The sequence below is a fragment of the Sparus aurata genome, chromosome 1 (genome assembly GCF_900880675.1).
Source record: "Sparus aurata chromosome 1, fSpaAur1.1, whole genome shotgun sequence".
Classification (NCBI taxonomy): domain Eukaryota; kingdom Metazoa; phylum Chordata; class Actinopteri; order Spariformes; family Sparidae; genus Sparus; species Sparus aurata.
In genome coordinates this window covers 16,437,025-16,464,869 of record NC_044187.1, presented here as the reverse complement: position 1 = coordinate 16,464,869, position 27,845 = coordinate 16,437,025, and the positions used below count along the sequence as shown (strand labels likewise).

The 27,845-nt window shown below is 42.8% G+C and overlaps 2 protein-coding genes across 2 annotated transcripts; both read right to left on the bottom strand.

Annotated features, from left to right (window-relative positions):
* Nucleotides 1–484: 484 nt before the first annotated feature.
* Nucleotides 485–8,294, bottom strand: mogs (mannosyl-oligosaccharide glucosidase). Its single transcript, XM_030432955.1, has 5 exons — nt 8,191–8,294; nt 5,799–6,162; nt 4,776–4,999; nt 4,476–4,669; nt 485–3,384 (listed from the first exon to the last, which is right to left on the bottom strand). The coding sequence occupies exons 2-5, from the start codon at nt 6,145–6,147 to the stop codon at nt 1,614–1,616; spliced, it is 2,538 nt and encodes an 845-aa protein (XP_030288815.1). The 5' UTR covers nt 6,148–6,162; nt 8,191–8,294; the 3' UTR covers nt 485–1,613.
* A 133-nt stretch (nt 8,295–8,427) lies between these two features.
* On the bottom strand, nt 8,428–26,926 carry pdcd4a (programmed cell death 4a). Its single transcript, XM_030420421.1, has 11 exons — nt 26,412–26,926; nt 18,517–18,819; nt 18,291–18,388; nt 15,381–15,494; nt 15,004–15,225; nt 14,705–14,802; nt 14,362–14,476; nt 12,757–12,864; nt 11,666–11,776; nt 11,406–11,545; nt 8,428–10,226 (listed from the first exon to the last, which is right to left on the bottom strand). The coding sequence occupies exons 1-11, from the start codon at nt 26,455–26,457 to the stop codon at nt 10,175–10,177; spliced, it is 1,407 nt and encodes a 468-aa protein (XP_030276281.1). The 5' UTR covers nt 26,458–26,926; the 3' UTR covers nt 8,428–10,174.
* Between the last annotated feature and the right edge of the window lie 919 nt (nt 26,927–27,845).

The window sequence follows — 27,845 nt, the reverse complement described above, 5'->3', positions numbered from 1 at the left end:
TGAGTAGTGAAAGAATAATCACCAATTGCGAGCCGCCATTGTGAAAATGTGTCAGGGTCTGAGTAGTCTCACATATCAAGATCCATCTTCACAGTGTCGGCAACAATACAGATTCATGCTCTGGCTTGTTTGTCTGTCACAATCACAATCATCAGCTTGTTTATGTTTGTACTGTTAGCACCCAGGTTAGGGATAGGGTAGGTTGCCATTTCAGCATGTAAGTTACTAGCACAGAGGTTGTCTCCCATTGCGTCAGGGATTCGTGAAAGATAGAAGAATATCACCTGAAGCAGACGCCCAAAGGTAGGCTTATACTGACAGTCTGAATGCGGTGAGACAGACTAGGGTCTCAGCCACATCACCAAACAAAATCATCAAGTACAGAAGAGCAAAAAGTATTTTCATAGGCTCAGACTCAATAAATCATTTGCTTACATTAATGAAACATACAGATATTACAAAAGAAAGTACAGTATAGCAAAAACATATTGAAACCATTTATTGTTCTTAACAAAACAAATCAATCTCACAGTCAGTGTTGATTTCCCTGCCAGACAAAGGCTGTGTATTCAAAATATGGCCGCTTTTAGAAGCAGTAATTTTTAGAAATGTTCAGCAAGACTGTACAGAACTTCTTTTTTGATCAAACAATTAAATATCAAAATGACAAATCATTAAGACAAAGAGTTGAGGACACAGGATTGAAGAGAAATGGCACAACGAAGAGTAATGGCCCTCAGGTGAACGCACAATTTGCTTATTTAATCAATTATTTTCCAAGATAGAAACCAGCAAATCTGATGAGTTATTCACATACATCATCACACATCAGAGAGGTGGTCGAGGCGTTTCCTGCATCTTGAAGAAAAACACTGTAATCACCCATCCTGATTTCCATATTAAAACACTGAAATGGAAGCAATGAAGTTGCGTGTCTGAAATTGTGATGGATACGAGTTCATTAAGTGTCTTCTAAATGCATCTTAAGTATTTAACTGAAGCACTAGACTGTGCTTGGCTCCGCATACGGCAAAGACAAGGTAGCTGCACTTGTATAAAATAACCCTTCAGAATACTGGTGTGAAACCTGCTATTTTAATTAAAGGTTTATTGAGGAAATGTGATCATAAATTGCTATTCTTGAGGTGGTTCTTGCAGTTAAGTTTTTCAACGCTGAGTGGAGTTCTATCAACCAGACGGCATATTACTGTATATTAGCTAGAGCCTGGCCGATATATCCGTTGGCTAATTTTATTGCCCAGTATTTACTGACCTTTTAGAAATGAAATGTGTAACAGAATGTAAAATGTAAACAGGTGCTGATTTGACTTTTTTTTTTTTTTTTTTTTAAACAGAACATTATGCAGAAAAAGATGTTTGGGGTCATTTAGGATTACTAAATTCCTGGTGAAGTTTATTTTTTCAGTAAGCTGGTAAGTATCTTTGTGACGAGTGGTTGATGATTAGATTTGAAGGATCATTGCAAAAAACAAAATAAGAAACTTATATCGGTATTGGGCTCTAGTCTTAACACTTGATTGTGTTGTTGTCTCAATCGCATCCAGTTACATGAAGGCCAATATCTTAGAAAAGATGAGATGCATTCAACAGTGTCAGTACTGTTCAGCCATCATTAATACTGTAAGTGCTGACCAGCCGGTGAAGGGGTGGCTTCCTTGGCCCCTGCCACTGCTGTCACTGTACTGTTCCCAGATATACCCTGTTTCAATGTACTGTCTATAAACATTATCTATGATGTTAGTCCTGAGTTCCTCATAAAGGGCAGTGGCCTTCTCTTGGTATGGCCCTTCTGTGTTGCTATAGTGGTGGAGGGCCCTGACTGCCAAGTAGTTGATGTTAATCCATATTGGTCCCCTCCAGTAGGGGGCGTCGTGCTCTGTGTTTCTCTGCATATACAGTTTATCGGCCTTGGAGAGAGAACGCAGGCCATAGGGTGTCCACAGCTTGTTGGAGTCTCTCATGTCACGGAGGATATGCTCTAGTTTGGGAGAGTCTGGTGACAGAATGTGCAGTAAGAAAGGGAACAGGCTGACGTAACCCAGAGCATTAACATACTGCGGCTTGGGGGGCCGGAGGACTGAGCGCACGAGGCGCGCGACAGGGAACTGATGACGAGGTTGTCCAGGAGGCACGTAAACCTTCTCCTTCTGCAAGGCCACCATCTGGGTGTGGTTCCCCCAGTCACTGAAAGCACGAAGTTGTTCTGACCAGTGGAGCTCATTCAGCAGGTTGTTGTCACTGAGCACCTGATGGGAGAGTTCATAGTCCTGATGGGGCTCGCCTAGAAGCTGGGCTATACTTGCCATGATGCCTGAGGACAAAGCCATCCAGCAGTGTAAGTCCACATGGCGTTCCTCTGCTGACGGGTGTGAGGCCCGAGGGTAGTCATCCAGCCCAGAAGTCAGCGTTTTTGGATTGAGGAAAAGATTTGTGTCCTTGTCACGTCCACGCCAGCGATAAGAGTTTGGTCGCGGCCCTTTCTGTGTGGTGTTGTACCATTCAAACCAGGTTTTCAATCTTGGGAAGAGCCGTCGCAGGAAAGGCAAGGTCAGCTGAGTTTCAACCTTCTCTGGATTTGAAGAGAACTGCTCAATAAGTTCCTGAAGGGCTAAGAAAAGAGTGGGTGGGTTGGCATTCTCATTATGCTGAACTACAAACTCTGCTGGGACTTTACTGCGAGCCTCGTCACCTAGGATCTGCTCACGGGGGATCCAGCCCTCAATATTGATCAGGTCTATCCAGTGGGCAATGGCCTCCCTTGTAACCTGTGGATCCCATTTGCTCAGCAACAGCTGATGAAAGCCCTCATCCCAAAGGAACCCTCTGGGAAAAAATGAGCGTGACGGTACAGCGGTGAATAAAGCACCTTCAGGGTACAAGAGTGGGTATTCATTGTAGACTGACTGTACCACTGACTGGCCATAGAAGTAGCCCATTCCACCCAGCATGTTGCTCAGCGCTGCCTTGCCAAACTTAACATGTGCCTGGCTGAAACCCTTGCTCTCAAGCCCAAAGGTCTTCTCGAACCTTGCGTCAAACTCAGCCTTCCGCTTCTCCAGCTCCTGAGTCATGATGGAGCCCACAAGTTGGTTGGGACGGTTGTGAAAGCTCCCAGATTCAAACAAAACTTCGATCTGGAACGGTGTCTGGACGGTCACCTGGTAAACCACAAAATCGCCCTCTTTCCTTGTGTCAGCGGGTTTCTGCTGGTTTGGGTGGTGAGGGGGCTTGTAGGTGTCTACAGCTATGTAATGCCTTTTCTCACCAGAAGGAGGGCTGTAGACAAACCTGCGGTTCAAACTGTGCTTCACAATGTCAGTCAGCTTCTCCAAACCAGGAGATTTAGTCTGTAGATAGTTGTAACTGAAAAGAGAAGGAACTATTGTTAACACAAACCTCACACAAACCCCGAGAGTACTCTGAGAGACTTTAATGACACACAAGTGATCTGACTACACTAGCTATGTTTGTGAAGCCTTAGCATGCTTTGTCATAACCTGAAACTGGAGCATATTGTTTTGATGACTCAGAGGTTGTCACAGTAAAATTCAACTTTAAGCTCCCACTTACTCTTCATCATCCATCTTCCTACAATAGACCATAATCTGAACAGTTCTAATCCTTTCTATCAGTACATACTGTACCTTAATTTTATGCTATGCTGGTCTTCTCTGGCCCTCATGAAAGTGTAAAATATCGGTGCTCCCTGTGAGTGCTGCTAGCAGAGACTTCTGATCCAGCCAAAACAAAAATGCTGCGACGACTGCTCTTTCTGAAGGCGGATAAACACCTTCACTGATTAAATGACAGCTGCGCTGTTGCAGGAAAAGACTATGAGCCTTATGGAAAGGCTCTGCTTTTCTTTGGCTTTTCAAACATTACATACAGCAATATCAGTAAGTTCTTCCTACTATAATGTGTACCACAACTTTTAGAATTAAGAAAACTTAATTCCTTAGATGTTTTACTTGACTGATGAAACAAAAGCTGAAAATCCTGCTTTTGCTGCCATCAAGTGGTTGGACTTTATTTTAAGCTCACTAATAATGTCAGTGATCACACAACTGATTCAGGGAATCAAGAGCGGTGCAACAGACCTCAACTTTTAGGGTCATACAGATAGAGCTTTTCTTCTGTAAAATATTTAGTGATTCATTACGTTTTATGTCACCACATGCACGAATTTGTACATGGATCTTTGGCATAAATGCAGTTTAAACAGCCTGTCTCCTCACTTTTATCCCATATGAGCACTGCAAACTAAAACTATATTCTATTCATCTAAACTATCTAGTGAACCAAATTCTTTGTGTCAGCAGTTGCAGGCAATGCTTAATTGTTCATTTTCTTTGCTGCATATCTAGCAGTTATTCAACAGTATATTCTCTTGTCCTTGATCATTCTCTTTGAAACTGCTGCTGACTTAAATGTCACACCTGTATTCATGCATTTACCTTGCATATTTAGCACCAGATAATTCCCCCGTAACTGGCTTTCTGAAGGTGATCTTGAAGTTACCAAGCTCCTCTGAGAAACCAGTGATGGATGCAAGACGGTTTCTCTCCTCAACTTGAGCCTCCAGTGAGCCCTGTGTGTCTGCTGCTGCGTAAAACATCAGGGAGATGACTGGAGCTTGAGGAGCAGAGCTCTGGTGGGTAAAAACAGAAATAACACATAAGAAATAAGTTTAATTGCTTGTTAAGTTTTTAAAAAAATGGTACACTTTCACCACACAAAAAAAAGTCAGCACTCACATGCTGTTTGGCAGTGATCCTCCACGTCCAGTCTCCTCCGTGATCCCCTCCCATCCTCTTGACAAATTCTGTGGTTAGAGTGAAATCATTGTCTCGGATTTCCTGGACGCCAAAGGTAATCCCATCATGCATCAGCCACCCATAGCCTTGCAATCGATCACCTTGCTCACATGTGTGTCTCAGGTTTACATCCACGTCTGAGAACTGACGCATCCACATCATGCCTGCACAAACCAAAGTAATTACCATTAGTTGTGTAGCACAAAAGATGCACAAATGAATCATTTGAAAAATAACTAGTCAACAGTGCCACACAAAAGGTAAGTCCCAAATCTCACTGGCTATATGCAGCATGTATCCTGCCAAATGGGTTTTGAGAACAGCAGTGCTTTAACTAACTGTTATTGGAAACTGTAGTGCACTCTGTGTCTTCAACTAATTAACAATATTGGTCATCCAAATTGGACAGTCCTAGAAACTGTGGCCAAAATTACTTGAAATTGACGAGTGTCTGGGCTTGTCTCCCACCCTGTCCCCGATCCAAAGCAATTAAATGTTGAAGATTTGATTAACGCAGCAAAGCAAGTATTTGATGAACACAAACGATTAAATACAAAAATGGAAATCCATCCTCAAACAGAATTTCTATTGTGGTATTCCTATTAAATTGTCTTTGTATGATCTACGACAGTATAAACAAAACAGAAAACTGCTGATATATTCACATTTGTACAAAAGTCTTCTAATTCCAAACTGTCTGTCAGTATTATATATTTATGTATCATTATACATATATATATTTCAACTCATTGAAGCGCTATGATATTTCCGCTGAGTTAGGGATGGCACTATGTCGATATTATATCTTATTATGATTTCAGACTATATTGTACTTGTGTTTTTTGTTTTATGATTTGATTGAGGGACCCCTAGCACTAGAAATAAAATACTCTGTGTTTAACTGTTTTGCCACAGATTTATTTGGCAGCCAGCTTAGTCTTGACTCTGATCGTGTCAGCCTACCTGTCACGATCGACCTAGGACTCCGGGTTTTCATCCCAAAGTAGACCTGAGGCCTGTATGAACCCCAGAACCTCGCCGGGGAAACCTTGGCACTGCTGCTGTTGGCATCCAGGACAGGAGGCGACGGGTGCAGGGTCACCACACGTTTGGCAAGACCGGACCGCATGTAGAGGGCGTAAAAGAACCAGATCAGGCTGAATATGCAGAGGCCAATGGAGATGTTGATGAAGACTTTGCCGATATCGACTTTCTTTTTCTTTTCTTTGCGGTGAAATGCAGAGGGCTTCTCATCCTTCCTCGGAGGGGGAGCAGCTTCACCAGTGACCACCCTCTTCCTCTGCCTGCCCATCCTGCTCTTCTGAAGCTAGAGAATAGAAGAGAGGAAGATGTTTTTACTTAATAGTAAACAGTACAGTACAAAACGACAGGATCCGATTAATTATTTCATTTGATATCCCCTACGTATGCAGTACTTTAGCAGAATTCAGTTTAGGTACTTCACATCTTTTGAACTGAATGAAACGCCAACAGCCCTCAACCTTGAGTCTTTCATTCCCATTCGAAATTTTGACGATTAATTATCTGATCTGTTTTATGACTCTTGTGATGGGTTCTATTAAATACAATATCTGTCTGTTGATTAGCAATGAACTCTCTTAAACTGCTCAGTTGACATGTACACTTATCCATGCCAGTTTATTAGGTACACCTAGCAAAAACTATTACACCTAAAGCAACAGACAGGAAATACATTTGAAGAGTGCCGTTTCATCTTTATGGTAATTTTGGAGGTTCATATTTATATCTACCCTCACTCACATAATTAGACTAAACTATCAGGTAGACTAGACATCAGATCCACCAAAACACAAAAATAAAGTTTAATCATAACAGGTTCACAAAATGCTGGATGTTTCTCCTTTCTGGATATAAAAAAAGAGCACAAAACAAGTCTTATCTAAATAGAGATCCATAAGCCATACATATAGTAAAGCACTTTGAGGTACATATATAATTTGTGCTTTTGGCTTTATCATGATGAAACCATCTGGTGAATCTGAATCCATGATCACAACCATTCAGTATTTCAATTTGATGGTTAATCTTTTATATTACTGTATATCATTGTAAATTAGTGGCTGTGCTCTGTAAGATCTACTTGAAATTGACTTTCTTGAGTGCTAGCTGGTTGACTTTAACTGTTTTTCTCTTAAGTCTCTCTTTAATCAGCTTAATCAGACTCCTTGGTGAAATAAAAAATTACACAAGTTGACAAAATTGTAGTTTATTTAGAGCAAAAAAAAAAAAAAAAACAGAAAAAAGGCAGGTGTCCGATAGGGCTAGATGGATACTCAGCATTTTCCAGTTATCAGTATCTGCAATTTTTCTGTTAGATTGCCAATATAATATAAACTAATCTAAAATTGTGCTACTTCTTCTCTGATGCAACATCCTCTCACCGGAAGTCCACAACATTATCTGATTGATAACACCTCACAATTTTATAGCCTATAAACACTGAATAATCTGCCCCCCCTCTCCAAACAAACCACCAGTCATCCCTTGATATGCAACAAAAACACAAACAGGAATAACGTTACAGGTTTAACAGCTTCTCTGTTTACACTTTCCACTAAGGTTACACTCAGTGTCCAGTTTATACACAAGCATGCACTAAACTCATTGAGACTGTATTAACTATTCATTTGTTGTTGTAACAGTTTTAAAGACATATGGATATGACTGAAATCATGTGTGGTGCATCAAGGATGAGGTGAACAAAATATATGAAACGCTTCTTCAACATCTGAACATGTTAAATTCAAAGATAGGAGGATTTATTGCAGCGCTGTTGTATTGGTCTGTTTTAGCTTTGAGTGTAGTTTTTTCCGTTAACCCCTCGCATCAGGAAAAACACTAATATAACTCGAGTATATCCAGTATTGGATTATAATGACACATGAGTTTAGACTATAACGTTACGCCCGTGAGTCCTGAAGGAGCGCGTTAAGTTCGCGTCACCTAGCTTAGGTTAACGCTAACCTTGCGTGGTGTATGATGGCAGAAAATGCGTTAATGCGTCGCCGACCAATTTATAAACTGAGCTCGGCTTCAGTTGAAAGTGTCTCCGATTTGATAAGCCACCACTAGACACCTGTTTATTACCCCGAGCACATGCAGTTCTCGCCGCTACGCCCCGGCGATGCACCGTTCCCTCCGGGCTGCACGCTACTTCGCTAGTTTTAATGTCGTAATGCTAACGTTAGCTCTTTTTTTTGCGAAACCGGCCGACTGCCGCAATATAATATGGCTTTAAATAGTCGGCGGCTGTTAAAATATGGAGTCAACTCGCAGTTCTAGCGTAATGTTCATTGAGCAAATGGTTACCGACCTGTCAAAATACCCGAATCTCAGCTGCTCATTATCCGGTGCTAGCTTGCTAGCTACTTCCTGGTTACTACTCGTTACCACTGACGTGTTCTTCGCTCAGTAGTGTATGTGTGTGACGTCATCAACCCCCTTGCTGCCCTGCTCATCACACCACACAAAATATGTATAATGATTAATATATCTAAATACATTAAAGGATATATTCAAATATCACGAAAAAAAATGCAAATATGACATCTTAGAGGGAAATATGTCATTTTATTGAAATATATAATATGAAGTTCTTATGCAGGGGATAGTGTTGTCAACAGTTTGCTGATCGAAAATATGTCAAGAGTACAAAGATTGACTATAGTAATACAAAACACTAACATTATAGCCTCTATTCGACAGTGGACAGCTGCATGCATGAAAGAATGTGTGAATGACACCACCAATTTCCAAATGTGAACCATATAACATAAATTCCCTCGACCAGTTATTTACACTGTAGGCATAATAAAGCTCTGCTATGATGACATATAGCCAAGTATCTTAGATGTACCATAAATGGGGAGTCAGAGCCTTTGGTGACAAAAAAAAAAAGAAAATCCAACCTTTGGCCTTAAACTGCTTTTCAGTTACAGGTTAAAATGCTTACACCTGCTCTGAACATTAGTCGAGAGAAAGACGGGACATGACACAAACTGACAGGTGAAATATACATCAAAAGATCACAAATGATGACTGATGTTCATCTCTACTACCTTTGCCCAATCACTTATCCTTGTTACCCTTTCATCAGCACTGCTGACATGAGCAAAAACAAAATCAAACAAACAAAAAACAAAAACATCATTTTGTTTCATTATTTTTTCTTTTTTAATGAATGCAATATATTTCTTAGCCACATAAACTTTGGTCAACATGTAAAACTGTTACAGACAGTTGCAAAAAAAAGTCTGAATATGCTTAACAAGTCGTCTTCCAAGGTTGCCATTAAACAGACATTAACCAGATTCATTTTTTCCAAGGTAACTCCATAATAATTCTGCCCTCTACAGAAGGTTTCGCTTTCTATTGTAAAGGTTACTGGTTCAGAGTCATTTATTGACAGTGTAGATGTAGATTAATTAACTGCAAGCAAGATCAGAAATATTGCTTTTTTTTTTTTTTTTTTTAATACATTCCAATTTATTCTTTTTTTTTTCGTAAAGAAGTACATTTGCCAAAATGAAAGTTTCAAATAAACACCAAAATAATTACCAAAACACTTGTTTTGACTGCTTGACTGAAGCAAACATTTTGCGTCAGAGACCAAGAACCAAAGAAAAGAACAAAATAATCTGTTCATAAAGGATCGTTAAGAACCAGTTGAACCAGAAGCTACAAAGAAATTTGAAATTATTTTCAAATAAATTGCGGCAGCTAAATTTACTAAGTGCTCATTGGCTGTACAGTATGCTCTGTCTTTTAAGTGCCATTTCCATTTGTAGTCGCATTGCATGAACAAAAAAAATAAAAAAAAAAAAATAAAATTACAGACATGGCAACAGGTGAAGCAAAGCAAGAGATAAAACACCCTGAATCATCTCCCACACTCCCCTGCCCATCCCCCCCATCATTCTGCCGCTCTGACTTGAATTATTCTTAAGAAACCGGTACAAAGACAGAGGCAAGAGGGGCGTATCAACCCCAGAAATAAAGAATATTCTTACAAAGAAAAAAAAAAGAAAAAATGAGTCAAAAACAGTGATTAACAAGATGAAGAGAACTGAAGGCCCAGGCCACTCTTCAGCCTACTTTCACCGAACGTCAACGCTGGTTTGTGTAATGACAACATTATCAAGAGAGGAACAAGGAAACGTTAGACTGCCAGCATGACCGGTTTCAGAGGACACATGCTGGAGTGGAAACAGGGTGCAAGAACCTGAAGACACCCCTCCCCCTGCTCCTCCTCCTCCTTTTGCTGCCGCTGCCGTAGTTCTTGCTCTTCCTCTTGTCGATTAGTTCTTGATCACGCCTCCGTCGCCTTCGCTTACGAAACGCTTCCGCCCTCTGGTGGAAGAAAAGACAGTTTGAGAGCAGTGTTGGGAAGATTTTGGGTGACTTGCAACATTAGATTTTCCTTATTGTGGACAAATCTAAAATCTATTGACCCGAATAACATGTTGAGGCCAAAGGAACCTGATGTAGCATAAAGAAATCAATTGAAAAGACAAAATGGATCATGGGGATTTTTGCACATATGTATGAATAACTATCGCTTAGCAATTGACAAACAACTGAACACTGACTACAACAGAGAGCTTCTTCTCAAGCTGTTACTATAGTTGCCATCACTGGCAGGATGCTCAGACCTGAGATACACATGATGCTTTAAAATCCAAAAAGGTAGCAGTAATGATAATGCTAGACTGTGGGCAACAAATTTGTGTTAAAAATTCCATAAATCTGCAGGAATGCTAGTTAGCGAGTTAGCTGTTAGCAGCTGGTGAGCAGCAGAGTCCTGCGGTGCGTTCGGCCAACGGAGCTAACAGCTAATGGAGCTAAGCGCACAGCAGAACATGAAGCATTAAACTGAACGGCAGTTCAATGTACAGTACTGTACAGTAAACAAATGTACTGAATTAGTTCAGCTGAGCTTACATAGCAAGTACTTGAAATGCTCATACTTTTAGCTAAGAACGATAGTTGCTAACAAAGAAACAACATTTATGATTTTGGGTCCGTTGACTCACACTCACTTAAGGACAGTTAAAAGTGTTTTTAAAAGACGGTGGTATAAAAAGTTGGTCTGGGGCTGCGATAACTGCCAAAATGGGTGCTGCAGCTTAACTTGAATCAATGCCACATACACCATCTGCCAGTGCCCCATAATATGTATCAATCCACGACTGAAAATAGTTCCCAAAGTGCACATTTTACTCACTTTGAGAGTCAAAAACATGGAACATTCAGAACCACGCTAATAAAATAGTTGTTTTTGGTCTTTTCGGGAGATTGTTGACAATAAGAATAAGTGCGGCCATCAATTATGATCCAATGAGTTATGAGAACAGCTTGCCTTGCACACATACTAAAACATCCAATAACATGTAGACACTAAAGATGTAGATGAGTAATACATAAAATAAGAATAAAATGCAAAATATATAAAATATTCCGAGGGGGGTCAGTGGAAAAAAGGAATCTATAAGAAGTCAAATCTTCAGGTGCTTATTGATGCTAACTAACCTGGAGGGACAGGCATCTCTCAGCTGTTTGGTGATGACAGCCTCCTGGTAGCAGAGGTCCACAAAGGTCTCCATGATGGAGTGGGCATGTGGCACATCGAGGTTGATTTCAGGGAGCTCGGTATAGACACGCTGGAAGCCCTACATTGAAAACATGGAGGAACATGGACAAAAATGTCAAAACACACATGAATTTTCGTTTGAAATGTCTATTTTAAGCTTCATTTCGGTTAAAAACTGGTAAGCTAAAAAGGCACCGACCCTGTTCATCTGATCCACAGTGATGAGGCCCGTCTTCCAGAAGGACTGCAGCAGCTTTATCATCATATGACTGGCGGTGTCTCCTTTTGACTCCAGCACCATCACCACAGCCTGAAAAAAAAAAAAACAATTTAATACTAGAAAAAGACGTGAGCAGCCATCATCTAATAATAAAAAAGGCAAAGAACAGTAGAATCAACAAGTACTGACGAAAAACAACCTGACGGAGACAGCTGCTCATTTCGCCACATGGTGGCAGCGTTTGCCATTTGACATTAGTTTAGACCGAGAGGAGAAGCAGTAGTTTCCCAATTGTGAACACATAAAAAAGGGTTTTTGTTTTAATTTGTGGTAAATTTGTTAGACAATAACAAAGTCTAATGAGAAAGCCAGAAAGTCCAGCCGGGTGAGTTGTTCAGTCTGTGCTGCACATGAACAACAAACAGCAGCAGGCTCCAGAACAACACAGCACACTGTGTACATACAAAATATCAAAATCCAACCGGACATTTGGCAGCCAACTCATCATCTGTTGTCACTTACAAAAGGAGACGTCACAGAGAGAAATGTCCATTTTCTTTACTGAAATTAGCACAAATACATTCATCATTTGATTCTTTACTGAATCACAGAGCAGTGACATTTGTGTGGTGGATGGACAGCTCCATGATTTGCAACGAGATTCGCCATTTTGGATCTATTGATCTGGACGGGGCTCTGTTAATTAAAACGGAGAGCAAATGAGAGAACATCTCTGACACACACACACACACACACACACACACACACACACACACACACACACACACACACACACACACACACACACACACACACACACACACACACACACACACACACACACACACACACACACACACACACACACACCTCAGCAGGAAACAGAATTAATGGTCACCAGTAGGAATTCGTTTTTTAACCAGTTGTCCTCTGGAGTCGACGTGACCGAGCACTAGGAAGTGAAAAACACATCAAAAACTTCCCTTTCTAAATACATAAGGTCCTCTAGTAATATTACTCCTGTACGAATAGGGCTCAAGACTGATACAACACCATCAAGTCTTAAATACCTCATAGACCAGCTCGTGGTGGAAGTGTGGGACTTCAAGGTCTCGCAGACAGCGCTCTGCCTCCGCCTTGTCTCCTGATATCAGGTACTCCTTGAGCAGGAGGTTCATCTGGAACGAGGACACACAAACACAAAGAAAACATTCATTTAGATTTTCTGCATGAACACAGAACTCCTAAACACAGCTGGGATGAAGTGCGACCTGTGACGACTGACAGTGGAGGGAGTTGTTCTGCCTTAACGTCGGTCACATGTCGGAAATAATAGCAAGGAATTTCTGTGAGAACCACGCGGAGAGGCACGTCAAATCTTGGGTCACTTTCTGTTAAAAAGGAGTGATGGTTGGAGGTATGACTATTGATGAAATAATACTACATAAACACACCGTTAATTTTATTTAGCACCGCTGCCTTTATCGAGGAGAAAGACTTTATTTGTTCTAACAGACGCTGGATTAATATGATTGTACTCACAAGACTGGATACTGAGAGTTCAGCAACACCCTTAAAAATACATGTCTCCTAAAACTATTCCATCAAGCCGCTGTACATATGAAAGGGATTTACTCCAGCAATAACCTGACTTCCCTGGGAAATAAAATTGGCACACGTGTCTGACGTGCCTGACAAATGGAAGGCAGCTAGAACATTTCTTCCTCTCTTAGTCGCGGCTTCTTTTGCTAGCATCGTTTGGTTATGTCACTCTCGCTGATGAGCTGCACACACATCAACCATTTTGCCTCAAAATGTATTTATGGCGCAATTACTCATTCCGCTTGAGATTTGAGAGGCGCTCGGTTGATGCAACAAGTTAAAAAGCCCTCAAAGCGAGACCGAATCTTGACGTGAGTCAGCTCTGGGTCTAATTCACTGAGCCGGGGGAATGTGTGGTCCTCTGAGCATAAGAGGGCGGGGACTAAAGAACACGAGGGGGCGTGATATGTTTAGGCAGGGCGGCGACGAGGGAGAGGACGAGGAAAACTGAGAGGATTAGAAGAATCTGCGAGCGAGAGCACAGCAACAGGGCGAATCAGAGAGTCAAAAATGCCTCTTGCAGTGTTCCCCCTGAGGCTGCACACAAGCAGGCAGGAAATCAAAACTGGACAGGAGAGCCCGCGGTCTGAGGGTTACGCAACGCTACATAACTGACAGACCACTCTCCCATTTTTGAAACATGCAAAAAATCCCTTCCAATGTTGCATAACTTACAATTGACAAGATGTGCACTTGAAAACTCCCACACTCACACGCCCACATCAGCACAAATAATTCCAGAAAATCAAGATCATGGAACAATAATTATAAACAAAGACAAAGCATGCATGCATGCATGCGTGTGTGTGCATTTCAGTTAAAGTCCAGGGTGTGTATCTGTGTCAGCCCCTCCTGCGCCCTCGTTTTTTGCTATTCCCATTTCTCAGGGGAGAGGAGCGCTCTGCTGACACAGCACCATAGCAGAGGGCTGGGCCTGCTGCTCTCTACCCAGCATGCATTCCTGCCTTCTGTTTATGTGTAGGACATTATATCAATAAAGACGCGGAGCTTGTCAATACATACGCTCCTCACCTCACAAAGTGTAACGTTCTACAAGTTTGGCCTGAGCTCACCTCTTTGACGAGATGTTTGACAGGTCTCTGGCCTCCGCCCACGCCCCACACGTTATCTAGACGAACCATCTTCCTCTTCATGGTCAGCAGCACGGCAGCGCGATCTAAAGCCACTCTGGAAAAAATATCCACAAATAAAAGTTTGTTTTGTTTTTTTTTTTGCAAGGAAATTAAAAAATAGTGTGACTAATACAAAAATAACACCACAACAGTGATTTGATTTTTAACATTATCAGATAAAAACACTGTCCTACTGGAATAGATGACATCTGTTTCACTGTTTAAAAAGATTGTTTTCCAGAATAAGCTGCTGTATCTGCTAATTGTTCATGTCTTTGCTCACCTGGCATGGTCACAGTCCACCTTGCCCTTGTAACAGTCCAGGAAAGACATGGGGAGGATGTGGTCTGCTATGGCTCTGGCAATGAACTGGCCTAACATCTGGGAGACAACAGGACCCACATCATGTACTTTTTAGCCCAACACATACGGCACTGTGACAAAATATATACATTACGAAACTCCACTTAATACTTCTTTAATAGACGTTGACTTAAAGAACACCTTTTCCTGAATTACGCTTTAAAAACTGAACAATTTACGCAAATCTGTGGCTGTGACTGCCACCGCTGCAAAGTCTACCTGTGGAGCCTCTGGTGTGTCCAGTATGAGTTCCGGCAGCTCTTTGAGCATCTTGTCGAAGGCGCGGGCCATGTCGCTTTGTGACAGCATCTTGCCCGACAGGTCCGACAGCAGGCGGGAGGTCAGCTCCCTGTGGCTGGCCTTGCCTTCCAGGGACAGGGACACAGCCAGAGAGGAAAACTCGTACTTATGTGGGCCCAGGTTGAGCTCCTTCAGCAGCATCTGACGAGAGGGAGGACAAAGTAAACTGTATAATACACAGAGTTAACAGAGCTATACAGGTATGGTTCATCCATCCATCCATCCACCCATCCATCCATCCATCCATCCATCCATCCTGGTCAACAGGCATCAACTGGAGTGAAGCGATCGCTCACCTGGACCTCTTTTGTGTCTCCGTGTTCAAAGTACTCCTGTACAATTGGGTTGACCATCTTTTCCAGTTCCTTCTCATCTACCTCTGGCACAACTGTTGCATATACTGTGTCTCCCTGTGAGGAAAAAAAAAACAAAACACACCATCATTCTAAACTATGCACAAAAAAGTTAATTTGCATTACTTATTGTAGGACTTAGTGGCCACTGTAGGGGAGGGGTGTTCAGTTGGTTGCAATCCTCAACCACACCACTGGATGCAACTTAAATCGTACAAACTGGACCTTTTCATTTGTTGCATTTTCATATCCAGAATTCTTCTTGTTTTTACTTCGCAATATTTAGCATTCCACATCTTTGTCTTTTCACTGTCTACTAAAATTGAAGCGCTGCAACTCAATTAAAAAGGTGCGATTTGTAGAATATGGCGAGAGTTCAAAGGTAGCTGCAAAGACATAGGGGGCAGCATATAACCACAGTAAATTCCAACTGCTGCTCTTTGCTAGCTATCCTCGGCTGTAGCTAGCTGCTGTCGGCTACCGCGGCTCACTGGGAGAGTGAGGAGTGTTTCGTAGTAAGTAAACAAGTCAAATGAGCGCGTTTAAGTTTGGTATAGAGAGAAACTTGAATTCAGAAGGTTGTAGAAGATATCATAATTCATGCCGTGGGATGCTGTGAGGTTTTTTTGTTCATTTATTATGCCAACATAGGGGTTATCAGACCACCGCCTCCTGCTAGTACAAAGTGGTTTTACGAGACAGGTTGGGGCAGGGCTAGCTCGTTAGCATGCTAACGCAATACACTATATACATGGACGTACATTCTTTAAAGGTTTTAAACTGAAATTCTGGCCATTTAAAGGAGCACAAAACTGCTCCTTTAAATGGCCGATATCAATCAGAGCCATCTCTTCTCAAAAGAGCAGAAAAGTTACAATTCACACTATCAAGATTTTATGGTGCTGGATAACAATTTCAGAATTCTTTAACTGAGATTTCTTTGATTGTGCCCGTTGTTATCGGTCCATTTTCTACCCTTCTGTGATAGTGTAACACAGACTTTTCTCTTTCTTTCAAACACTTGCATCATCGCCTTCATCAATTGCCAAGAATGTCAGTACAAACCTGACCAGTTAACTTGTCAGGTGTGGTTCTGCTAGACCTGGAGAACAATAGTGTGCATTGACAAACTATTAATCTTCGCACAGATTAGATAGATTATCGGCCTACAAACTATAAAAAAAAACGAGAATAACTGCTTTGACTTTTAACGTCCTGTCAAAGTGAGAGCATGATAAATAAAGAGTAAATTGTCTCGACCTATTCTGAAAAGCCAAAGTTCATGCAACAGGAATACAAATATTAGTAGAAAGAAGGGCTGTAGCCAAGAGTCCACAACTCTGATTCACTTCCTGTTTTCTGCTCATGTTGCATGAAGGTGTCTGCAGACTGTGAGGGTGATGCAAGAGAACCAAAACAATCTTTTATGGCCAAGCACAAGCAAACAAATGAACTTCCTGCGCAAGATCTTTGTTTCTGATTCAACGCGCAGGCCAGTTATAGTGAAACCAAGGATCGGTCAAAGGAGAGCAGGAGGGTTTTCTCAAGCAAATTTATTCTTGTTATTCTTTATTCTTCTCATTCTGATTCAAAGAGTACCGTCTGCACATGCTACTTTTCTGTACCACTCTGACCCAGTTCCCTGATAACACACTGACCTTTTTCCACTACGCTCCCTCAACATCCAAGGCCAAATCACACCGGCTTCTCTGAGCCGTTCCCCAAACCATTATCACCTTCTTACAGACAGAAGCTCAATTCCCACTCCAGGAGTCGGACAGCGCAACAGGAGACAAACAAACTTATGCATCGCTCGGAGCGTTTGTTTGATAACGGGGTTAAAGATTGAAAAAACTGTTGATTGTGATGGGACGGAGCCATCTGGATGAATCATACAAGTAGGCGTTTTTTTTTTCTTCTTTTTTATGAGCTTCAGCCAGATCATGTGGACTTTGATAAGAAACACATTTCCCAATATAATAACCACACGGTTTAATTACAAAATTGTCTTTGATCTTATGCAAGACATTCTGTTTGTCGCAAGAGAGTAACACACTTCGTGAACCATTACAGATGCAGGAGTGCATACGCTCGCTGTCTGAGTGTGGACAGTCATTATCTTGTTCACAGAGCGAAGCCTCGTTCATATTCAGTGTGTTTCAGCAGCAGCCCTTCAACATCAGCACGTTTGTTTGACACAAGACATAAAAGCTGTGAGCCAGTCGAAGCGGCTTTGATCAGTGGGCCTCTTTGGAACAAAAAGCTGCGGCGCACACCAGGTCAGAGCAACAACAACTGCCACAAACTAACCTCTGCTGCTGATGCTGTTTCACTGGTGGCGAAAACAGTTTGGAGCAGGTGTGTGTGTGTGTGTTTGTGTATACACAGGTTGCTGATGCACAGGTAATGCAAACACTAAAAAGAAGACCTTTCCCTTTAATATGTTGAGTTGTAACGATAAATCGATTAGTTGGTTATAATCTGCAAATAGTTTGATCTATTCATCTCTATTCTCATTTTTCAGTCTAAAGTGAACAAAACAAGCAGTTTGAAAATGTCTCCATGGAAAAAAAATTGCATGACCCCATGATCAATCAATTAAATGAGAGAATAAGTCAAGTGGATTCCTTAGCCTGAGAGCATTACAGTTTAAATAAAGCACTTTCCAAATGAGACTTCTGGTCCTCACGAGCGACGACGCCACCAGATCACATCCCAGCAGGGACCTTTGTTGCATTCAGTTCATCCCTTTCTCTCACCCCTTGTTTCCCGCCACCCCTCTAATTAAGAGAAAATGGATAAATTACTCTATGAAGAGATCAAAATCCAGACTGGTCTGCTACACTCACTCACCTGAGCAGCTTCATCATAGTTTGGGTCCCGTACATCAGGCTCCTCGACTTCATAAACCAGCCCAGCAGCCCCCCAAACTCCTTTACCACCTGCCCCACCTGCACACAAGCAGACAAATCACCAATCAGATACTGTCACGTAAGCTGCTTCTCCTTCACTGTAACTGTAAAAAAAAAAAAAAAAAAATCTGTGGCAGAAAGCAGAAAGCTGCATACAGCAAACATACCTTTTTTGGGAAGGCCTCGGCCTTTGCCCGTCCTGGACTTGCGGTCATTGGTGTTGACCTTGCCCTTTGGACTGTTGGGGTCACCCCCTGCCACATCTCCCGACTCGGAGAAGGACTCGCTGGTAGAGTTGCGGGACGAGGATTTGCGGAGGCGGCGCTTGGCTTTGGCTTTGAGGCGCGCCTCGTGGAGCGCCTTCTCCTGAGGCGTCCAGTTGCCGTTCACCTCTGCGTCATTCAGCGCATCTTCGTCACCGCTGTAGGCACGGTTAGGGTCTGCCAGTTTCTCGTCGAAAGAGAACATCCCTGCAGTCAGAAAATAAGAAAAGATTATGTTTGTTATTATACTGTCATAAAACTGTGCAAGTCAGTGGAGACATCATTTGTACACTGTGTGGCTAAACGTTGACACAACAGCAACAGTTTCGGGAACAAATAAAAATGCCATCACAGACTATGTTTAGTCCAAAAATAAATGTTTTTTGGTGTGGAAGAACCCAACTGTCTGGCTCACAGCACTGACCTCCACCCCATCCAACGCATCTGAGGTTGTGGTCATGATGAATCAGCTGCGCTGGACCTCAACGATCCTCTTAAGGCTGAATAGGAGCAAATGCTTTTGGCCAGTTTTTCAATCTTATGGAAAGCCTTCCAGGAAGAATGGCAGCTTTTTCAGTCAAATGGGTGTATGTTCAGGTGTTCACATAGTTTGTGTTAGGGGTCTGGTTTTTGCCTTATAGTGTATACCTACACTGATCAGCCACAGCATTAATAGGACTATGAGGCAACTGATCATCTTGTTACAATGCAGTGCTCTGCTGGGACACCTTGGGATGCCACAAGCAGACCATGGAGGCCACACCATGGATTGAACTTGGCTCTGACCCATCAAGACCTGGACGCAGGACCTCTATGGGTGTCATGTGGTGTCTAGCAGCAGGTCGTTGGTTGGGGATGCTTATAGTCCTGTAGGTTGGGGAGGGGTGGAGCCTCCATTGGATTGGTCTTGTTCTGGCACGTCTCACAGATGTCTGATCAGAATGGGATTTGGAGAATTTGAAGGCTGAGGCCTTGAGCTCTTTGTCATGTTATCTGGGCCATTTCTCAGCAGGTTTTTGTGGTCTGGCCAGGACACATTGTCCTTAAGTAGTGCTGTTGTCGTAAGGGGTATATTTGCTCTGCAATGTCATTTGGATTGGAGGTGCATCCAAATGAATGCCAGGAAGGTTTCCCAGCAGAACACTGTATTTAACGACATGATCACTGTTTTCCACTTCACTGGTTAGTCCTTTTAATGTCATGGCTGATCGAGCCAAATGGCGTATTTAGTCAGAAATGTGCGCATTACTCCCAGAGATAATTTTTTCTCCATGTATAAAAAATAGTTATAATTAGTGGTCAAATAAGGACTTGGATCAATACCACACTTTTTCAAGTGTCACACTAAACCGACATAAAATGAACTAGCTGCGACAAAGGCAGACTGGTGCGTTGCCTCACGTCTCCTGTATCTCAACCAAAAAGCTGCACATGAACAAACTGCAAAGGCTAAAGCTGTCGGCCAACAAGCTTGTACGTTCTGCGCCTGTGTGATAACAATGACGTCCCTGCCGATATACAAACAGTTATGACTTAGCAGCTTTTTTTTTTTGACACCAAGTTGCCACTGGCGAAGAGGCAGAGGAGGAAAATAAGGACAAACCGTGCTCAACAGGTGAAATCATGGATGTTTCAGGACCTTTAGTCCTGCATTCAAATGTTAATTTAAGCAAAAGTACAAAAGTATTAACATCAATAGATACTTGCTTGTCCAGAATGGCCCATTTCATAATAAGGTTTACTATATTATTAGATTAAATCTTTTCATGCATTAATGAGTTGAAAAGTGCAGAAAAATGCAGAATATCGGCCCTGATAACCGTCTACCCCCATAAAGTAGCATTAAATTGAAATACTCAAGTATACCCAAGTACCTCAAATAATAGAAATACTACATTATTTACTCCAATACTGCTAATAATCTTAATTATATTTCAGATGATCCAGAGAGAGACTTTATCTCATCTACACTAGTCAATGGATTTCAGAAGTTTGCCATTTTTACCGCTTCTGAAACAGTGACCGCATTCTGCATATTATTTCTGTACATTAAAACATTCAGCTCTTATCTATGATGACACAACTCTCGTTTGTGTTCAACAAGCTTATGTTGTTTAGCCTTGATCATCTGCACCCACAGGTCTTCTCAGCACATTCAGCACAACTGCACAAAACACCTCCACACAACAGCAACACTGGTTCAAGGTGTGACAACAATGCTGTCCCACTGCATGTGCTCCAGCCGCCTCCAGATGTCACGGCCATGTTTTGCACGTCGAGCCAAAGGTCGCATAGCACCCGCAGCATAACACAAGAAGATGGCAGCACAAATTCACACATGCGTTCTTGTGACACTATCAGCAGGCGTTATAGGTTGGACAAAGTGTCAAGTAACTTTTAACAAAACTTTTTTTCTACTCTTCTGTGGGCGTGTAGAAAACACTGTATTTATTCATAAAACGGCTACCCAGGTGGCCTCTTACAGAGACAGAAACAACAACAAGTGGCACTGGAGCGCTCCTGCAGGCATGGGAGGAGGCAGAGAGGGAGCAAAGGGGAACACATGGCGCAGAAATGCTGACACCACATTTTTCCCTAGCACTCCTCCGTCTTCTTGCGATCGCTCCGCGGCGGCCAGAGTGGACCTGACTACATATGGCATGGTTGGGTCCATGAGTGGTCACATGACACGGGGCTGTCGGAGAGAGGGGAAAAGCAGGAGGAGGAGGAGGAATGTCTGAGGGTGTAATGAATACTTGCATGGGCCGCAAATGGCAGTTTGAGGAGTTATGGCCCTATAGATTACAGGACATGCAGAAAACACACAGAGCGAGGAGAGGGGAAAAGGTTTCCAAGCCACGGATAAAACTAAAAACCTGAAGAAAAAAAAACAAAAACAAAAAACCAGTCTGTGTGCTACAAACATTACAAGAAGTGTTAATACTTCTGGCATACTTCTGGTGTAGAAAAAGAAAAAGTAAATCTCCTCAACAGATTTCAGACTTCAGCTCTGGTGATCAACAAGTGAAAGGAAGCACCTTTGAGTAAAAGCAGGATGCCTCCCTGCATTAACCTGTCGCAGTAAGACCAGCACCACACCCTTGGCCTTCCCAATCTGTAAACAGGCAACCATGTGTCATCTCCCTCCGCTCCTCCTCTTCCCACCTAAGTAGGCCACGGTGCCAAACACACAACCGGCCAATCAGGAAGGAGCAAAAAAAAAATAGAAAAATGGGGAGGCAGAAAAAGTCAGGAGGTGTTTGCCAAGACAAGGAGTTGCAAAATAAGCAGAACAAAATGCAGCCAAACTTAGTTGCTATCGTGTGCCTCCGTTACGCAGAGCTCGCTTGCGACGCGTTGTTGCTTTAAGGGCTGTAAGGGCAAAGTTTCTTATAGCAGCAGCGACAAACTCACTCTGCTGTCTTTAACCCTGCACGCCCACCACAGCACACCAAAATGAACACCAAACCCCACAACGCTGTCACGATGGTTTTCAAAACCGCCCACACAGTTAACCAGCTTTTCAAACACAGTCAGCTGCAGACCAGCAGGGGACCTCTGGCCTATATGCCGTGTGGGAGCTCTCCACAGTGTGTCAAGGTGTTTCGCTTCAGGTCCCCGTACAGTAGCAGCGTTTATAAGGGAGATGGAGGTCAGTGGAGCACATTCCTCCTCAGGTCCAGGCCTAGTCTACAAGACTGTAACAGTATCTTTAACTATGTAGTGTTCATTTTTGGGTGAATTACTAAAATTCAGCAACATTTTTTGTCTCTCCATGATTTATGAGAAGAGCTTTCGAACTTAAACTTACTTGTCCAATGAACTACTTTCAATGAACTAAAAAGTTCCCTCAGTGTGTTGTTGTCATCGTTTCCCCCACAGTGAACAACGCTGGTCCATTTGTTATATGCAACTGGTTTGAAACATCCTAAAAGCTCTTACACTGTTTTAAAGTACTCCCCCTCCAAACAGGGATTTTTTGAAGGGTTAAATAATGTCCCTGGAACTCAATTTAGATCCTGGTCTTTGCGGAGGAAACGCAACAGTTCCCTCCTAAGGTTCCTCCTTGACCTTGGATAGGTCAGACATAGTGAAATACTTTCCTTCTCGCGGACGGTCTTGTTTGCTTATGTAGGCCGTATTGAGGAGTCAGTATTAAATTGAGATTCTTTCATAGATAGTTAATGGACTGGAGGATTTCGATTATTACGCGGATGAGACAACATTGTTTGGCCTTCTGTCAAAAAAAACATACTTGCAAAGTGCTTTGATTTAGATTCAGTCGGCTTTCGAAATCCCTGTGCATCTCAACAAATATCTCACGAAACTGCCAGCGACTTGGGCAACAGATCAACTGTTGATGGGATGTCTGTGTAAACTGTTTAAAGTTAGACGTTAGCAGTAAGTGATCCGACTCGCACAGACTGCAGAAAGTTGTCTGCAAGGACGTGTTGTACCATCGTAGCTCAGACACAACTCTCGATCTCAGTTGATCATCCTGGTTAAAACAAGGGTCAGCGGGGTAAAACCAAGATCTAATAACAGAGATCCTGCTCTGTCAACCCACGCACAGACCCAACTTAAGTACAAACATGTGTGGTGTCCTCAACGGTCAAGCGAGCATCTGCACAATGATAAGGGAACAAAAAAGAACACAGCCCTGCTGCATGTGGTCCTGCGGTGGTTAGCTATCAAAGGAGAACAGGGTGTGGATGTCTCGGGGGGGGTTTAACTGTCATTTCATTTAATGAAAGGAGACTTAAGGCTTAAAAACAAGGTTCAGACGCACCACCTTAACTCGTGCGCATGTGGTGATTAAGCGTTTAAATATACAAGGGTAAGATGAGCCGAGGAAGTGGCCACACACGCGGGGTTGCCACATATGAATCTATCTCTTTATGCCGTTTTGCTGACTGTGCTCCTGTAGCAGCTGCAAACAACAACACTGATAAAAGTGCATACAAGAGATTAGAGCCACGCAGATAAAGTGACTAGCTCAGGTCTGATAACATGTTATATTTTTCTTCATATAAATCAGCCATCGCACCGCACGGATGCACTATAAAACACTGCTATGCACGGGTGGTTTGATTGTTTTTTCCCAACTGAAGAACTTAATGCAGGCGGACGGTGTGAGCAAACACGTTTTCATGAATGTATGTGGGAGGGAGGAGGTTTGAACAAAAGAGGAGCGGGGCCAGAGACCATAACATAATGTGTACTCAGCAGGCCACGAACAGATCTGGCTTGACATTTACTTCCGTGGGTTTTCTTCCATGATGCTCTTAACGCATGTGTTTACTGAAGGAGTTATGCAAATGCTCTCACAGGTGGGGCTCTAGACAGGCTTTAAATCTGCACATATCGTCTGTTTATCAAAGAACAGACCCGCTCTGTGTCGCTCTGAAAATCCACCGAGGCCGAATAGGTCATCTGTGGTGAAACGTACCTCGATAAGTCAATAAATTATGTGCAATTTCCGAGACTTCAATTTGTGCGTCCTTCAAGTCAAAATACAGAATTTGCATCCAAAAATAAACTCATATTTGTAGGATTTTTGTGCTTCTAACGGCAAAGAAAAGTATCATAGTCCTGAACAATGGGTACCAAGGTACAACTGTATGTCAGAACTATGCAACTACCCATCAGGGGCTTGTTATGTGTTGGCAATCAAGCAAATGCCATCTACTGCAACACCATGTAATTGCGAGTGATTCTGAGGAAAGATTGTTGAGTTCAATTTCCCAGGTTGTGAAATGCCAACAACTCGAAATGGTAACTTGGGTACATTTTGGTAAACTGGTGAACCGTCCCTGGCGTACCACGCAACCAATGTTAGTGGGGATTTTTTTTTTCCTCCAGGCGATACTTCTTATAAATCAAGGACAATGAAAACACTATATTTGGTGCCAAACTAATATGTAACTCTTTGTGTCAACATGCGATGGAATAAACCCGAGTTCTGTCCCTAAGAAAAATGTGTCAGGTGCTTTACGTGGGCATTTTCTTCTGCTTAATACTTCCTCTACATTTAGTTTCTAGTCCCTTTGCAGATTCAGATTATTCAGTGTTTACAGGCTATTAGCTGTGACATGTTACTGATCAGATGGTGTCGGTGGGACTTAGTTAAAAATATCTGATCCCTAACAAACTGAAAGGTTTAAGTGAATTCGGTTTATTTTCTGAACAAACTTAGCTTTTACTTGGAAGTTTTAGGAATATAGTTGGAGAGGATAATCGGGACAAGGATCTACATTTTCAAGACATTGTAAGGTTTACATATTTCCCACACTGTTGAGTTCAGCGTCCAGGCTTGCCCCACAACATATGGAGGAGTTGTTTGCCCCCTTTTTTTTCTCCTCCAGGACAAAAGAGTCTTTGACAGCGTGTGTGTGTGTGTGTGTGACCACCTCATCGACACGGACAGCTTGATCAAGCGTGGGTGACCTTCCTTGAGAAACGGGCCGGCCGAGCTTGTGCAGAAAAAGCCCATCTGTGCAATGAAGCATGGGCTGGCTTTTTCTACAACAACAACACACACACACACACACACACACACACACACACACACACACACACACACACACACACACACACACACTATGACATCCCAGATACCATGCGGTGTGCGTGCGTGTGGCGTGCACAGATTCACCTCTGTGTCACCTCAACTGAATCTATTGCGGGCAAACACAATTTAGGGCTTAATCCCACATGTGGGATGTCAGATTGACACATCAGGACAGGTTTCTAACTATACACTTGTGCCACTTATGTAAGCTTTAAATACACAACAGGGCAGAGATTATGTAAGGCTTTCCCATTGGCTCTTATAGTAGGCTATACATGTCGACGTCATCGCCAGGCTCTCTGAGAGAGAGAGAGAGAGAGAGAGCGCACGTACGGAACTGAGTGTGCTGTGAGCTCGGATGTCAGTCAGGAAGAGCCACTGTGGCACGGTTTTGCGCATCACCCTCACACTGCACGCATTAAAAGACGAGTGTGTAACAAGAGAATCGATCCACTGCCGATCATTGCCGCCCATTGCCACCTTGATCCATCGAGTTATAAATCGAATTAACACCCCATTTCTTGCGTTTCTCGTCGGCGAGACTGGCTGCCCGTCTGTTGTGTGATGGAGGCGTCTGCTCGACAAAAAAGAGGGGCGTGTGGTGTGATCCTGGCTGCACAGAAGGCTTCACGACGGCTGACAAAAAAAATAAAAGTGGTGACACACAAGTATGTGATTGAGGAACAATAACACCCCCACCAGAAAAAAAAATGAAGAAAAAAAAAAAACAGGAAGTAAAACAGCTCAATCTCACTCATGCATGTACACAAGAAGTGAACACATAGGACAAGTGCGTGTGTGTGTGTGTGTGTATAAGAATGCACTCAGCGTGCACACACACACAGGCGGAAGTAAGCGTTATGTCCTCGTCCAATCAGAAACGCGAAAGGGTTAAATGTAGGGGCAGCACAACAACAACACACATCGAGCACAAGCTGCTAAAATGCCACAAAAAGCAAATGGAGTTCGGCGCGAGGTGCAAGCGCTAAGTGCAAAGCCAGCGGTCCGCGCGCACCGATTGTTGCTCCAGTGCTCGATGTGTGTGTGCGTGTGCGCGTGCGTGTGTGAGTGTGTTTTTTAGCAGAGCACATGGTGGAGCATGGTTAGCTCTGCAGCCCATCCCATGCAGGGACAATGGATCGCACGCCAGCAGGCCCAGCGGCAGCTCCGTGAGACTTCACGCCGATGCAGGCTGCACAAAGCGTGAAGGCCGAGTTCAGTCACTCACCGTCGGCTTGTGGCGCGGTGGACCACGTCTCCACTTCGGTCGCCATGGCTCTCTCTCTTTCTCTCGCTCTCTCTCTCTCTCTTCCGACGGCTCGAATACAAAAAATCCTCCTCGCCGTGCGCTCCTCCTTTTCCAGCAACAAATCCCCCCCCCCAGAAAAAAAACAAAAAAAGACTGCAAGTCAAACGTCTGCAGAACGAGATGTTCAGAGATCTTTTGACAAACAGGAGGAAAAAAACGGGAGTCCTCACTCGTGTTTTTATCGTACAGCTGAAGAAAACACACACACACAAAATAACGCTCAGGTTGAACTACAAAGAGAGCAGAAATGCTATGTGCAGGAGATAAATGCAAAAAAGGAAAAAGAAAAGGTTTCACGCTCTTCTCCGCGTGGACGGCCGGGAGAGAGTCGAGGCTGAGGAGAGACAGCAGGTTAACTGGTCGGAGGGAGCATGTCAAACAAACAGCCCTGCAAGATAAACAAAAGTCTGTTTTTAACTTTGCAAGAAGCGATCCGAGTCACGTGGGGGCGAAACACGGACGGGGACTGGTCGGGAGAGGGGGGTGGGTGCTGGTCCCTCCCGGCCAATCACAGAGCAGGGTAAACCTGTCTGCTGGAGAATGAAAAATACCCTCAAAATGTGGAGCGCCTCTGTTTGAATGACCTCATTGATGGTCCGATATGTTTGCTTTTACGCACCATATGCCAGTTTATGTCCCCGAACATAGTCTTTCATTAATTATTGATTGGTGGAGCTGAATGGAAAAAATACTGCTGTTGTTGTCCAACCACCTTTAATTTGGGCTTTTTCTCTGATTGATCATCTCATTATCAGCGCTTTCTTTTCCAAACATGACCCCTTAAATACCCCCCCCAACACCACTTAAATTTAGAGCTAGATTTGCTGTACATTTGAAAACCTTGTAATCCTCATTGAAGTATTTTTGTCATCCAAAGTCTCACCACCAGGTGGCGCTGAAAACACATGCAGCCGAGCAGCATTCAGGTAGTAACTGAGCAGCCTCAGCCAACTCTTTATATTTTAAAAAAACATTGTGGAAGCTGCTTGGGAAGCTTTACTCTAAAAGGTCTGCAGAAAGTTTACTCCAGGCCCCTTGTGGACTGTATAGATGGTGGCTTTCGGACAGAACTCGCAGACTTCACTCAAATTAAGCCGCAAAGTCTGTGAGCGAAGGCCGGACATTTGAATTCAGCCAAAGGCATAAAAAGACAACTTACTAAGTGAGTGAATATGCCACTGAATGCACCAAAAACGATGTTGAAAATATATTTGGGCAGTAATTAATTTACAAACTGTGGCATAAATTCATATTTTTGTTCCTTTGCGTCTGTATTTCTTTTAATTGTGTAAAATTTCCCCTAATTTATTTACTTTCCAGTGTAATTTTCCACTTTATTTCTGTGTTTTATTT

Excerpts from the sequence above, each read along its gene's own strand:
- mogs (XM_030432955.1), bottom strand. The coding sequence starts at position 6,147 with ATGGGCAGGCAGAGGAAGAGGGTGGTCACTGGTGAAGCTGCTCCCCCT. Across the intron at positions 5,000-5,798 it reads TCCTAGGTCGATCGTGACAG|GCATGATGTGGATGCGTCAG; the intron begins GTAGGCTGACAC and ends TGGTTTGTGCAG. Across the intron at positions 3,385-4,475 it reads TCTGGTGCTAAATATGCAAG|TTACAACTATCTACAGACTA; the intron begins GTAAATGCATGA and ends TTCTCTTTTCAG.
- pdcd4a (XM_030420421.1), bottom strand. The coding sequence starts at position 26,457 with ATGGCGACCGAAGTGGAGACGTGGTCCACCGCGCCACAAGCCGACG. Across the intron at positions 14,477-14,704 it reads GTGGACTGTGACCATGCCAG|AGTGGCTTTAGATCGCGCTG; the intron begins GTGAGCAAAGAC and ends TATTTTTTCCAG. Across the intron at positions 10,227-11,405 it reads AGAGATGCCTGTCCCTCCAG|AGGGCGGAAGCGTTTCGTAA; the intron begins GTTAGTTAGCAT and ends TTCTTCCACCAG.